General features: G+C 43.4%; 1 protein-coding gene across 1 annotated transcript in view; it reads left to right on the forward strand.

Annotated features, from left to right (window-relative positions):
- The first annotated feature begins 4649 nt into the window (after nucleotides 1–4649).
- Nucleotides 4650–15506, forward strand: part of MTAP (methylthioadenosine phosphorylase) — a 493615-nt gene continuing 482758 nt past the window's right edge. The window contains exon 1 of the mRNA XM_069626004.1: nucleotides 4650–4952. Within this exon, the coding sequence (XP_069482105.1) occupies nucleotides 4929–4952 (24 nt within the window). The 5' untranslated portion in view covers nucleotides 4650–4928. The remainder of the gene's footprint in view (nucleotides 4953–15506) is intronic.

Raw genomic sequence — 15506 nt, forward strand, 5'->3', positions numbered from 1 at the left:
ATGACTATATGTAGAGAGAAAATAATTGTATTGTATGATTTTAATATTTGATATTTATTGTAAAATAAGTTGGTGCATAATTAGTTTTTAGGTTGGTTGTATTGATTCTTATGTTAAAATGTGTTCTTGTTAGTATGTTGATTTTTTCAATTTGAAATAGAAATGGATAATGAAATATGTATTATGATGTATGTTGAAAGGTCTCGATTTATCTTGACCAAGCCAACAAATAATTAAAAAAAATATGATACCTGTGATGTGCATCTATCACCTAGCCTAAAAACCGCATTCCGATTCTGTATATTTCACCCGTTTAAAAAAAAAAAACGTTTTGACATTTAAAACTGCAAAAAGTGTAAATTGCAACTTTTCCATGTGTGATTTTGACTGCACTATGTTCTCAATTTCAAGTTGCTTTTGTACTGTATGCCTTTTGTGATACCTTACCTTATAGTTGCTAGTGATATAACATCCCTGATACTGTGATACTGTGATAAAATATATGTACATCATTATTTAACCACACATCATCAATTATTTGTGAAATTCCGAGTGTCATTTTATGCCATTGCGAAGGGTTTTTGCCTCTTATTTTGTGAAGGAAGGTCGGATTTTGATTCTGTTTGCTGCCTTAGATCCCTGACTCACTGCTGCTTCTTTCTATTCACTCAGAATTCAATTAATTGGGGTTTGAGGGAACATTGCAGGGGGAAACCTTAACTTGGGTGCTATCTACCTGAATAGTAAAAGTGCTCCTATTCATGTGTGCTTTGGATATGTTCTTGTAGAAGGTTACCCAAGTGTATTTCAGTGGCTTACATTGTAATTATCACCACATTGGCGATTGCTGCCCAATATAAAAATTGTGTGATTTCCTTTGAAATCAAAATAAATAAATATGTTATTACCGCCCACCGGCCTGGTTCATGGTCCATTGTGACCCGGGGTATTTGTAAAAGGGGGTGTGAGACGGGTTGGGTATCGGCTCAATTCTAATTCGTAGATAATAAAGAAAAAATATTCTCATTGAACGCTACATCCTAGGCTGAGACCAAGGGTTCTGGTCCGGAGTGTGGCGCCCGATTGGAATCCTTCACACCGTGGCAATTTTTCCAATGCATGTTATGGCAGGGGTGGGATGGATGGTTCTCCAGCTACAACTACCTGCTCCTTAGGTCGGTTCCCTGCACTATGCCACTTGCAGGCTTATGTATTATTAATAAAGTTGAGGTTGCTTTGTTGTTACCCTTTGCAAAGGATGTTGTAACTTGAGCTGCAGCCTGCCGTATGAATTTAATATTATGTCACATGGAACCCCTTGTGATGACAGTGTCAATAAAAGAGTGTGCACGGCTCCCGTTACAAACTGTAATACCTGGCTCCCGCGCCTTATTCCGTGAGAGTGTGTACGGAGAGGACACAGCCATTACCGTCCCCACAACAGGGTCCATACCAAGTTTCCTGCCTAAATAGGGAAGTGTTGTTATGGCTTACCTATGAGCATGCCTGCCTAACCTCCAGATTAATCCCAGAGACTCTGGGGTTTTCATGCTCTTCTCCATGGTAGAGCATGGAGTCTACAGACTTTCCGCCGCAGACCCAGTGTTTAAATAACAATGCACATATGCAGGCATTTCGCATTAATTGTTAGCTGGGGATCGATTTACTGTGGTGTGGGGATGGGACAAAGAACAGATCGGCCATGTTTCAAGAGATCGAAATCTGCAACATCCTGTGATTAAAAGCAGCTGCCAGACACAATGCTCTCTGATTATCTGTCCATTCACATGGAAAACAGATGCCAGCAACGGACACAGCAAAGAGACTGAGACGTGACCCCATGTAGTTGACTAATCTATCCAGCTTGAACCACATCGAGTAAAAGGACTCAGCACACCAAAAAAAGAACAAGCACATTGAAATTAGAATTTAAATGCTGCAAGTGCAGTGACAAAGCGCATACCCATTTAAAAATAAAATGTATTGGTCATTTTACGTGCCAAATATACAAATGTAATTCACTTCAGGGAGACAGAATTAAGATCCAAGGAGGCCTTTTGCAGCTTCTATTCACATTACACCAGTCTGTTTGCCTCATCAGTCATAGTGGTTACAAAAATTGAACAAACTATGGCTGGATTTTAATAGGTAGATATGCCTTGGAGAGCAAATGCCTGGCCCCCACCTTGGTAGGTTCCCACACATGACTGCCTGTTTCAAAAGAGGTTAGTGCTGTTGATGTGCTGCACCTGCTTGCAGCATGTGGGTTTGTTGTGTGTTCTGCTTTTGCGTGTGTGGAGTAGCGTAAGGTTTCCAAATGCAAAAGGGCACTCCAAAAATGGTAAATGCGTTTTTTGAGGGCACAGTTTTATTTAGTGCAGTTTTGGGCACATAGCCAATCACACAATCAAAATAGTTTAAGGAAATGAAAGAATTAATTTGGTGCAACATAGGCAAATAACTTTCTTTTGTGAGAGGCAGCCGTGTGGTGCATAGATTATAATAGAAATAGGGTTTCTAATAATGCAAACATGTTTCTATGGTAGCTACAACAACTGAGTTTACCTTTTTGACATGTGGGCGAAGCCTTGTTCATTTGGGCGGAGTCTTGTGTGGCTATGGGTAGGGCTTAAATCTCAGGGTTTTTGATTTTCAAATGTTGCCAGAATGTGCTTTAAGTGGGCTGGGGCCAGCCGGGGCCAGGCCTCGGCAGTCTCCAAAAAGTGGGGCTAAGCCGTGGCCCTGTCGGGGCCCCCGGTCCCGCCACAATTTTGGCGGGACGCATTATCCTGCCGCGGCTGCAGCCGCGATGGGAGATGCGCCTGCCATTAAGTGAGGCAGGCTGACTTAAGTGTAAGCCAGCGACAATCTGGCTGGATGGCATTTTTGTCAGTCACTGTAACTTCTTCTGGCAGAGGAGATTACTGTCCCTTTGTTTCCCCAGGTCACAGAGGCGTCTTTAACCCTCAGCGAACCTGGGGATTCCATTAAATATTTCGAGTTTTATAAAAGATGACTTTGAAAGTACTCAATTCAAGCCATCTTTTATAAAACTTTGCCGACGGACAAAGATGCCTCAGGCTTTGTCTGTCGTCAAAGCTTTATAAAAGATGGCTTGAATTGTGCACTTTGCAAGCCATCTTTTAGAAACATAGAAATGTTTTTAAAAGATGGCTTGAAAAGTATGCAAACCATAAGGTACGCACACAAATATGAGATGCTATATATTTGTGTGCCCACCTTAATATGGTTTGTGTACTTTTCAAGCCATCTTGAAGTACACAAACCATAGAAAGGCACGCTAACAAATATATAAATGTACGCATTTATATATTTATGTGCGTACCTTACTATGGTTTGTGTAGTTTGCAAGCCATCTTTTATAAACAGATATTTACATACATTCCATCATTCTGTGACCAAAAATCTGTAGGAATCTTAAAGTTTCAAAAATAGGCGAGGAGGTAATGATAGGAATAGGGCGCGTCAGCAGCCCATTGTCATTGAATGAGCCCACCGCCGCGGGTGCATTCAATGACAATGACAATGAGGCACCTGCCATGCCTTCTGCCACCACGCCAGCTCGGGGGAGCCCTTGAAAGACTCCCCCGAGTTGGCGTGGTGGGGGGCTAATGGCGCCTTTTGTGAAAGGCACCCGCGGCGGAGGGGCGCCCTTAGCCCACCGCCGTGGGCGCCTTTTACATCAAAAGCCTGCATGCTGCGCCTTCTCCCGCTACGCCAACTCGGGGAAGTCCTTGAAAGACTCCCGAGCTGGCGTGGTGGGGGGCTAATGGCGCCTTTTGTCAAAGGCACCCACGGCGGAGGGGCGCATTTAGCCCACTGCCGTGGGTGCCTTTGACATCAAAAGCCTGCATGCCGCGCCTTCTCTCGCTGGTGTGGGCAACAAAAAAAATGTAAAAAATAAAAATAAGAAAATTATTTATTTTTTTGTTTTTACAAAAAATATCGGTATTTGGTGCCAATAAATCGGTAGGCGGTAGGACTGCTTAAAAAGCGGTATCCTACCGCCTAAATCGGTAGGGTGTACGCATTTATAAAAGATGGCTTGCATAGTACACCATAGTAAGGTATGCATACACATATATAAATGCTTACATGCATTTATACATTTGTTTGCGTAGCTTCCTATGGTTTGTGTACTTGTTTTAGGCCAGGCCCATCCCATAAGCCGCCCCCGCCCCCTTGATTTCTTAACCCACTTAAAGCCCTGTAGCCAGGTATGCAGATGAGGTTACCGTCGTTAAACCTTTGTAAATTTGCGAGATATGTTATGCACTATCAAACGACTTACTTAACATGTATATGTTCAAAAAGAAAAAAACGATGTAAAAGAAAGGAAGGTTCCATCCAGCATCTTGTAACTCACTGGAGAACTGAAGGGAACAGGAGAGGAAACGAATTACAGTTTACATAACACTTGTCCTTTTAATTATCATTCCAAAAGCTGACAGTGGTTTTCAGGTGTGTATTTGGTTGGGGTAAACAAAAACCTAAAGAGATTGAGCGGTTTGGAAGAACTGAAACGCCGAAGAAACCAAGATAGGACAGCTTTTCTAAAAAGAAATGGATGTAGAATATATGGGTAAAGACGGCAGCCATCTTTGAATGACAATTTCCGTTGAGAAACTACACAATAAAAGAGAGCGGTTGTCAGAATACACATTGCAACAAGTAATCCCGTTTTTTCCTCGAAGCGCACCACAGTTGAATTTCTTTAAAACTTTCAAAGATTGATATTTTACAACTAATGTCAATGCATTCTCTTAACGGGAAGCATTGCTGCTAGTGCGCCGTAATAGAACTGCAATACAATCTGAGCGTCCTATGGGGATGCTGCCAACATTCCACCTTCTTCTCAGCACTGACTGCGCAGCCCACGTTTCAGTGGCCAGACCGACGGTATAACTATGGCAGCAATACAGGCAGTGAAGGTAAGATCGTACAATCGTGAAATGCACCAGAAAGTAAAATGATTTGAAAGTCATTAGAAAGCGGTTTGCTGCATCGCCCGGTTGGTAGGAAAGCAGGTGCCGTGCACCTTCAGCCTCAGAAGCTGTAGATGTGTTTGGGAGCGTGCGTGCAACCGTCTATGACTGCAGCTGACACATGGAGAGTATAAAATATCCGCTTTGTGAGCCCAGATTAAAGCGGTGAGCGGCACCGATGTCGGGCTGTTCAGAACGTGATAGTGGAGTCTGCTGCTGGGTGCTTTATTTATTTGGCCGTTCCATTTTTCACAGAAGTTCTAAATGTAGCAGCTCGCTTCTCCCCGGCTTTCAAGGGGCGACTGAACCGGAGTTTTGCTGCGTTGCATTACAGCATGCTTGTCAGTCCTCTTCAATTGGCACGTTTCTGCTGGGTAGCTTGCTTTTAGATGAGCGCTACATACTTGAAGTTTCAATGTTGCAGCTCGCTTCCACTCATGCTTTGAAGGGGCTACAAAGCGGAGTTTTCACTGTGGGCGACATTGGCGGGAATGTTCATGACGAGAACAAAATGGATTGAAGAGGTTGAAACTGCAGCACATCTTTCCATAGCTTCTCATTGGACCTTGATACACCAATGCGTTTTTAAATTTATTTTTTATAAATCCCGGCGCTGGAATTGCAGACCTTACACTACATCATTTATATCTGCTCTTAGTTTTTTTATTTTTGATTTTATAAACGTTTACATTATCACATAAACTATCCAGACGAGTAGCAGATAATCATGGGGGTGATGCAGTTCTTTAGGTAGGGTAAGAAATTGAGGGGCGGGGAGCTCATTTAGGGGTCTGGCTTGCCTGATAGGCATGGTCTAAAACTAGATGGGCGTGCCCTAAAGACAAACATGTAAAAAAAAGGTCTGCCCTACATGGTAATGTTTATTTATATAGCGCCTATACACAAGGGAAGTGTTTCAAAGCGCTCAAGGAGGGTGGGAGCATGGGGAAAGACAACAGTTAATCGGAGCCCTTGAAATTCGGAGACGATAATAGTCTCCACATGCAGATTAAGTGCATATAATATAATTACAGTAGAGACACAGCAAATAGGCCTGGCAGCGACTATGCAGTTTAACCAAGTGAAATTAAGGGGTGAAGACAGGGGAGAGCATGACTAAGTGCATCTTGCAACACGGTCTGCTTGGTGCAAACTAAAAAGATAAATCGGCCTGTGCACCCTCACACACTGCATAAATAAACCCGGTGGTGTATGCAGGTGAGACCTTGTGACCCAAGAACAGCGCACAACCTGGTTAATTTGTTTATGCAATGTTTATAGGATGAGTTGCTGAGCAAGAGAAATTAGCATTTGCCACCTGAGGTGCCGACAAGCCAACTGAGCTCCTGCCATATTATTTATGGAAGAGCTGAGTGGATAACCTGCCACATGAGCTTCTGAGGTGGCAAGCAGAGTGCTTGTGTTGGGGAGGACCCCCAGGTATGCCAGAGGGACACTGGAAGTCTGTGGACTTGGAAGGCCCAACTCCCTCCCCCCAGGATACACGGAGGACTCAGCCAACAGTAAGTTCAAACTGTGGTTTATTACAGCCAAAACCAACAGGGATGATGAGCACAGTAACAGAGAAAATCCACGCCCATCTCTCTCTTCCTCGGCTCGCATTCCAGTTTTACTACCCAACTACGTCAGAGTGACGTCACAACCTGGGCCCTTCTATGGAAAACCTATCGGACCAGATGGTTGGGTATTGAATATTATACCACCTATAGTGGACCTTATACATGTTATTCTACTAGCCCTCTCATGTCAGGTGGCTGGCCTGGTCCATCCCCAAGTTACTAACCATAACATTGTTGCAGTGCGGTGGCCTTACCATTGGTTCTTACCTGTTGCTACCCACCCCATGTCTACTAAACTGTGATCCGCAAAGGTTCTCGGCTCGCTGGGTACCTCTTCAAGGTAATAAGAGTGACTATGTGTCTGCATTGTAACTTGTGCGTACCTTTTTAGCTCATGAGAGTGCTCTCCTGATCGGCGCAACACTTGTTGCATACTTGTCGCTGTCTGTATCCGGTGGCCTGGGACCAGTGCTCCTTTCCCACTGCTGCTCGATGTCCATTGTCTGCTTCGACTGCCTCACGTGTTCAGAGACCATGAATTTGAGCTGTAGAGCACTGAATTATGAGAATGTATTAGTCCTTTCTTCAGCTGGTCCCTTTGTCGTCTGGGGATTGGAATGTTTATCTGTATCTGTTGGCCTTGTCTGCGGGTCCTGTCTCGCACGTCTTGCTCTCTGTGCGGCCTGAATAAGCTCAGCTCGTTTCATGCTCTGGGGCCTGAGACCTGCTTTAATTTTCCTAAACCGTATAACGCGGTTTCTACAGTGTGCATACTAGACTACATTTCCATAGGTTAGTCACACTTGGCTCTGTCAGGTCCCGTAGGTGCTCCTGTAGTTCCATAGGGTTATTCGCATGTAAGCATGCTCGGTGTCTCTTGCGGTTTCTGCGTCGCTGCGTCTGGCTAATGGCAAAATAATAAAAGCAATGACAGTATGTATCTGTCCTGTCACTATAGGACTGTACGCTTCTGTTCTTCATGTATTCAAGTGCTTGTGTCCCGAAATGCGGATGACACATGTGCTTCATGTCTAACGCTGCTATGCATGGTGTCTCTAACAACGTCAGTAACATGGCTTCTTGGTGTCCAGTCAATTCTGTACATATAGATATCCTTAATCACGACCTGTGGCTCTTCATCCACACATGGATAGGTCTGTATGTTCCTCGGGCAGTGTGGCTGGCTGAGGGGATATCTCTCGACATATCTGTCAATCATGTGTCCATTGGGAATCCGTCCAAAATAGAATGGGTGATTGCGGTGCTTTCTGTCCTTCTTCCGCGTCATGAATTTGGTAGGAGGGGCAGGGTTGGTAGGATTCCGCATCCCTCTTCACTTGCCAGAGAAGCTGTTGGACAGGCGAGAGGAGGACTTTATCCATGAGGTACTGAGAGGAGTTCTTTCTTCTATTTTGTCCCATTTACTTGTCAATAAGAGTGCTGTATATTATGTGAAGACCGCTTAAGCACTACTCTTAAAATAATAGGTGATTAGTGAACAACTGGGAGGATAGCTCTGGGGCAACATGCTCGCCTTGGAAGCAAGACGACGCGGAGCAATAGAGGTTAAATCCCGGGGTCCGTGCTTAGAAACCTACGGGTATATAACAGCACGGGTTATTTTGAAAACAGGATTGCAGGTGATGTATTAATCGCAATACATGAATGAATATAAACACAAATCAGTTCAAACAAATTCTACTAGATTTGAAGGATTGCCAGATGTTGTTCCCTTGTCCCCAATCGGGCTCCTGGACAAAGAAGCTGGCTCACAAAGAACACAGTACTCAGTTCTGCTTGGAAAGAACGGGGAAGCCATGAGGGACCTGGACTTCGCAGACAGGCAGATGTGCACCACTAGATTTTGCTTAGGTAAATCTCAGGGCAAGCAGGCAAGTAGCTTGGTGCAGCAACACAAGTACATTCCATTGAGACTATGGATACAGTTAGCTAAAGGTTTAAACAAACAATATAAGCAATCATAACAATTAAATACTATATTATTTCTCAGCTAACAGTTGATTTCTAAGATCGCTCATCTCTGAACAATCAAATAACAGATGCCCTTGTGCCTGCAAATCCTCTCTTCAGATCACAACCTGGTTTGTCTATTCATGCAATGTTTGTTGGATAGCTGCATATTAATTTATTCATGCAGTGTTTGGCGGATACAGGTATCCAACAAACATTACATAAATAGATTAATAAGGCGGGTCGTGCGCTGAGAGCTGCCAGGGACTGTAATTTCCTCTTGTGATCCCTTGAGTGGGGTCACAAGAGGACGTTTAATTTTCCTGCAGCTGTGACTGACAGAAGTGGCAGCCAGTCACAGCTGCTCCTGCCCATCTTCATCATGGCAGTGGGCAAATGTTCTGCGGCTGCGGCGGGTAATGTCGTGTGGTGGGAACAGTGGGCCCCGGCTCAGCCCCATTTTTTGGAGACTACCTGGGCTTGGCCCCAGCCCACTTAGAGCACAGTGGTGAGGGTGTTTGGGCGAGGGGCATATGATTCTATCTTATGCACATTCACGTTAATGTAAATTTGTTAGGTTTGGTATCTAGAAGATCGAATGCACGTGCACTACCCAAAACGTGTTTACAGCTCAGGGGAGACATGCTTTGATTTGTGCATTGCTTGTATTTAGTCTTTGCTTACTGGTCCATTGCACGTATTTAGTCTTTGCTTTTTGATTTGGGGGGCTGTGAAGAATTCGACCATCTGCACGGTGGGTGTGTGATCACCTGACATTTTAAACGAAATTGAATGATGGTAGATCAACCTGCGCAAAATGTGTGGGGCTAAATGTGTGGGACTAATCCGCACTCATTTTCCTATGCTTACTGCAAGACATGCGCGTATACCAGTGTCCCCTGGGTGGACACAGCCTATAGGCGCAGTCCCCCTTGTCATATTTAGTTGGGTTATGACAGGAGTGTACAATGCATCTCCAGAAGAGGGAGGGCCAAACCTCCCCGCAGCCATGGTCATCTTAATTTACTAACAAAGGCTCCATGGATCCATCCTGTCCTTTTGTTGATCGCTGTAGCTGTTGGCAGCATTCACATAGAGAGTAATTCAAACAGGCCCACACGGGGCCTGGCTGCAGAGGCTAACAAAGGAGACAGGAAACCCCAAAAACCTTTCATATGCAACTGTGTCAACTTGAACACAGCTCTCACCCTCAGTATCGATTGACAGTGAAATGTCATGTCTGGGACTGCATGTTTACAGTAGTCCTCCCTGCAGGGGGACCTCATTCATTAGGTACGAGTATGTGGTTTGCAGGAGCCATAAAGTCTGGTCTTAACGCAGCTTCAAGGGAAAACTGCTGCTTTAGTCAAGGAAACGCAGAGAGCTTCATTAATCTGAGAGACCCGTTGATCCACAACAGACAGGAAGTTGGGTGGGATTGTATGTTTTTGCCACTTTACCTTTTCCATTGCAAAGCACTCTGGTTATGATCTCACGCATACAGGAGATTGTTGGTGGGGACCCAGGATTCGTTCATTAAGATACATTTAGCCTACACCAATCCCTGTGGTCCATTTGGCTTTAAAAGAGGGCAGAAATCATCTTTTGGCAGATCATCTGAAGTCTTCACCAGACGCAGACAAGAAGAACTCCTCATTGGACCCTGGCTGAAGGTACAGTCTGCCTTACATCTTCCGCCAGTAAAGGAAGGCCAGGACCTCCAAAGAGGGAAGCAAGATTCCTCCCTAAAACACATCCGCCAGGGAACAGAGAGAGATATAGAATCCAGAGGACCCTCCAGCAGCTCCAGAACCGGTACACAGCTAGCACACAGCATGCCATGCTAGACTCTGCAGCAAGCTTCCTAGGTAGGAAGTGCCAGAGAGTCTCTGAACCCTAAACCAAGGACAAGGCAGCTGCCTGAAACGCACTCCCCAGCTGTGGGACATCTGTTTTAAAGGACGACACCGGCACAGTTAAGAAGCTAGGAGAAGTGCATCGACGAGCATCTATCGAAGTGTGCCTTAAGGGACATTTTCGAGCCTGTTAATTCCCTTGAGCTGCAACCGAGTGCAGCACCGACTGTTGTTATGCCGCAGTCACTTAAAGACTTCTCGGATGCCTCGACCAGTGCTTCAGAACCGCTGAACAGCACTTAGACAGTGATTCCTCACCCCGAGCCGCTGTGTAGGCCTGCTTCAATCACCAAACCGCATGCTGCCTGATACCTGCAATTGTCTCCCATCTTGAACTCTGTTGCAGAAGCTGCAAAGCGCCCTGAAACTGACTCAACGCTGTCGAGCACCAAACACACCTGTAAGCACAAGGTACATTGTGGTTCTGTCCCCCTGGTCCTTCTCTGATTCCCCTTAGAGACATTTTACAACCCATTGCTCCCTTTGTGCTGAAACCAAGTATCCTTGAACTGTTGCTATTTACAATACCGACTACCCTCCTCTCAGTATGCAGAGTGCATTCCTTTTCCTTCTTTGACAAAGTCAGTCCTCTGCATGGCTTTATAGGGTGGGTTGTATTTCGTAGTGTGCTAGAACTGTCTCTTTTGATAGTAGATATTTTTATACAGCCTTGACTGGACTGTGCCTTTTTATAATTGGGTGATAGTTGTATTTTTGCTGTGTTGCAACTAACCAATGATCCACAACCTTTCAGAGATAAGCCTGCCGTTCTGTCCACGTTACCAAAATTGGACTAGGAGGTTTATAATTTGCCTATGTTTCTAATCTGTTCAGATCTCTTCTGGTGTACTAGACGTGTGGGGCTGATTGATGGTTTAGAAACTGATTTTCATGCCTCGACCACTGGTGGCCCAGAAGTTGATTAGTCACAGGGGAATGTCACAATCGAACACAGACAAGCTTGTGTATGGGAAAGGCTGCTTTAAGATGGCAGGCCAAAGCTCCCATACATTGCTGACCTGGCTGATTACACCTTCAGTGTTTTAGCATTATGGAACTTACCATAATAACCCCCATCCATTGTTTCTGCCCCTCTTCCAAACCCCTCACATTCCAGAGTACAAGTTCCAATCCTATTACTAAGGTTATAACTGATTACCAAATGAGCTACCACAGCTCTCCATTGAAACAACCCCTCCTCTCAATGTTTGCTTCCTCCTTCTAATGCCAATGCTGGTTTGCCCATACTGTCACGTAGGACGTCTATAATCAAGAAGGACTGAACCAACGTATGTTTATTCTTGGATTATATAAAAATATGGACCAACTAAGGTGACTGGGAAGTCCCACAAGGGAAGAAAATATGTAATTAGGATGGTCTTCTAATGGTTATTGTATCTCTTGCTGGTTGTGGACCGTCGGGCCTTCTTACCTCTCAAGCTAGTATTCAAGACTTTAGAGTCCATTGCCTCACCTCTCTGGTCTCTGCCATTGCAAGCTCGCAGGGTTCCTGAATCATTTTCTTTTACTGATCTTGATGCAAGCTTTCCGGGGTCCTGAAACTCTTTTTACTAACTCTGACCCGGGTCTTGTCGGTTTTTGTCAGAAGGGGGACCTAAATAGTGGTCCCTAGTGTAAGTTGAGTGAACATTAGACTTCTCCCTTCACCTATTTCAGCTGTTCGTAGCCTCCTGGACCCTGTTTCTCTTCCCACCCTCTGGTCCTGCCTAATGGCTACCTGGCCTGCCGGAACCTGCCTATTTTTAAAAAATTGTATTTATGGTTAAAAATAAACCTTTTTACATACACAAGAACACATTTATTCGAATATTAAGTCTCAATAAATAAAAAATGTTAATCTATCATCACTGTTTTTAAAACATTTGTCTTACTGTCAGAAAAAGGCACACCATAGAATCAAAAATCAACCTTTTAAAATGGGAAGCGAGGTACTCTAATGCTTAATGCCAAATTATTCCTAATCTTTTACCTCCTCTAAATGTACACAACTAAAAATATACTTTCAAAATTCTATTAATTCGAGAGAAAGACTCATTGAATTAATTCTGGCCCACAGGGCATCCGAGCAAACTGCACTTGGTGAATGCACAAACCTTTGGAAGAAAAGTCCTTTTTTGACTGTTAACTTGGAAAATACACAATTATCAAATTAACCTCCAGTTTGCAAAACCTGCAATTGCTCTCTGATTTACACAATTTTTGTCCCAGGCCTAGGTCTTCCAATGTATGTAAAATATTGAATTGAAACCATAAAATCCATGATCTAGCACCTTGCGAGGGATTTTCTTTAACGTCCATCATTGGAGATTTTAAAGTCTGAAGAGCCTCCCCATGTACTGTACAACTTTTTAAAGTGTTAAGTGCACCTCTATTAAGCCGGCTGTCATATTCCCTTAATTATTTGATCACCAACTTTGGTTGTTCAAGTAATATTGTCTTCTGTGTATTCAATAAAGTTAACCGCACATCACAGCTCTTAATAAACCTTACAAAAGCACAATCTCTGCCTTCCAGCATTGACGCTTTCAACAACTGGAATGGGGAGTTGCTCTTTCCTTCCTGAGTCTTTCCACACAAATTGAGCCTATTCCTCAGAAATGTTGATCTCCATGACGTATCAAATTCCAAGTGAATTAAGGATATAATTAGAGATTTACGCACATTCAAAACTGATCTCCAAACTTCGCCTTTCAATACATTGAGCCATTTAAGATCTGTATCTTCAAGAAGTTCCATTCTGTACGTAACACTGGGAATCGCCTTCATTTTCACAAAGTCAATTAATGGCATAAGTAAACTTGCAATTTTTGCTTCCGCTGTTTTTAATGAGTGTCATTCTCTGTCGGCAAAATAAAAGCCAAGATAAACAACGCTTCAAACCTCCTCAATCCTTGCATTGTTAATTTTTTGTTTCCTAGAGAAAACAATAACTTTTGATATTGTTGAATTTATTTCAAATTCATTCAATTTAGCATAGGACGCAAAATAATTCAATCTACTGCAGCCCAGACATTTTATCCAACAAAATGACATTGTCAGCATAAGCCAGCCACGCAATTTGGTATTTCCCAATTTTTGGTAGATAAGCTCTGGAACGTGCAGGTAATTATCAGCCAAGTAAGGATTAAAGAGACAAGGAGCAAGAATGCATCGCTGTCTTAAGGCAGTCGTTGTCTTTATCGGCATGGATAGAGAACTCCTGATATCTAGTCTAACTTGATTTGTATTGTCTGAGTGGAATAAAATCAACATGTTCAAAACTTTGGAATAGCCCAACCTGTACATTTCTGTCACAATCTGCACTTGTTCACCTTGTCAAACGCAGATGTAATGTCCATAGTAGCTGAATTTATGGGTGCAGTGCCCCCTATAAATGCTTTTTGTTGACGTAACTCAAATACCAAGCCATTTAAATATCTCCCCATATGTTTCCTGAACCCAATCTGAAATATTGATAGCCTGTTTGAATGTGTGGTCCTTTCCTTCAGGTCCTTCCGGACTAATGATGCAGCAATCTTGAGTTTCAATCAAGCTAATGGGGCGGGAATTGGTTGGTAGGGTACAATCACCCTCTTTTTGTAAATATACACAACCCTCGCTTTCTGCCAACTTTCACGGACCACCCCAGACTCTATTATTTGTTGAAAAAGGAACCAGGCATTTTTGAACAACTGTATTTGATTTGCAAACCGTATTTGGTCAACCATCCGGGCCACTTGCAGTTGAATTTTTTTTAAATGTCCTTGTAACATTTTGTAGCTCATCCAGCTTAAACACCCTCCAACCCGCTTCCCTGCTGCCCCTAAAAAACCTTCTGAAAGTGCTCAGTGCTCAACATCTATTTTCTCCTATAGATGAAGTCTGTACAATGTGTTGAAAACCGGGACCCCCATTTAGTGCACACCAAATTCCTCGAACGTCTTTAGCTGCCACTAATTTTATCATGACCTAACTATCCTGCACTGAATGCGTGCACTTATAAGGTTTTCGTCAATTTCTGTACTGATTTATTTGTTCTCTTAATTGCAGCTATTATTTCCATTAAAGGGCTTGCCCTTTGCTGTTCTTTTATGATCTCGCTTCCTCACTTCCATTTTCAGCTTTTTGATATTATCGTCGTATCGAACTAACTGCTGACTAGTGAAAGGTGTCTTACTGCAGATAAAGGACTGTGTTGGTACATTACGTAGGTCACATATAATATTATAGAAGTGTTGTGGAGAAGTATTCCACATCCTGACAGCTCCAGTGTAGGGGTGTCACGGTATTAGTTTTATGACGGTATGATAACCTTCTTGCCAAATGACGGTATATCATGGTTATCGCGGTATAGCAGGTGATGTTAACTAATCTTAACAAATATTTTCTAAAAGGTCATAGATTGTCAGATTTATCATCACAAACAAAATCAGGCACCCAGGGCCAGAATTGGGCTTTTCAACATACTTTCCACTGAAATGCCACCCCTTGCTTCCACCAAACACACGTGTGGAGAGGAGGAGGGGGGGGAAACCAGCTGCGACTAGCAAAGCAAACTGAATAGCTTTTCTTAAGTGGTCATTTAGGCTTTTAGCTCCCCCACTGGCTACTGGTGAAGATGAACATGTTGCCATCTTGATAACCTGCATGCCACAGCTCAATGGAGGCTGATGGTAGTATACGCTTGTGCGCATACACACCCACACACACTGTCTCTCTTTACGTTACAGCCTTTAGTTTACTTGCGGGTCAAAAGGTGTTCAGTAATCACGGACATGTTACCCTTTGGTATGGCAGCAGATGAGTACATTTTACAGTGCAACTTATTATATGTAAATTCAATGATAGAACCAGGGAAATCCCCCATTGTCATATGTTTAGCAAACATTATCCATTATAAATATATAAACCCCAAAGCCGCCATCCCAAAGTAAACCCTTTTCCTTCTTAGCACTGTATTTATTCTTCCTATTGCTAACATACTGATTTTATGTCAGGCACGTGTGATTTATGGAATGGCATTAAAATCTGCT

The sequence above is a fragment of the Ambystoma mexicanum genome, chromosome 6p (genome assembly GCF_040938575.1).
Source record: "Ambystoma mexicanum isolate Mex_15411 chromosome 6p, UKY_AmexF1_1, whole genome shotgun sequence".
In the NCBI taxonomy this organism is placed as follows: domain Eukaryota; kingdom Metazoa; phylum Chordata; class Amphibia; order Caudata; family Ambystomatidae; genus Ambystoma; species Ambystoma mexicanum.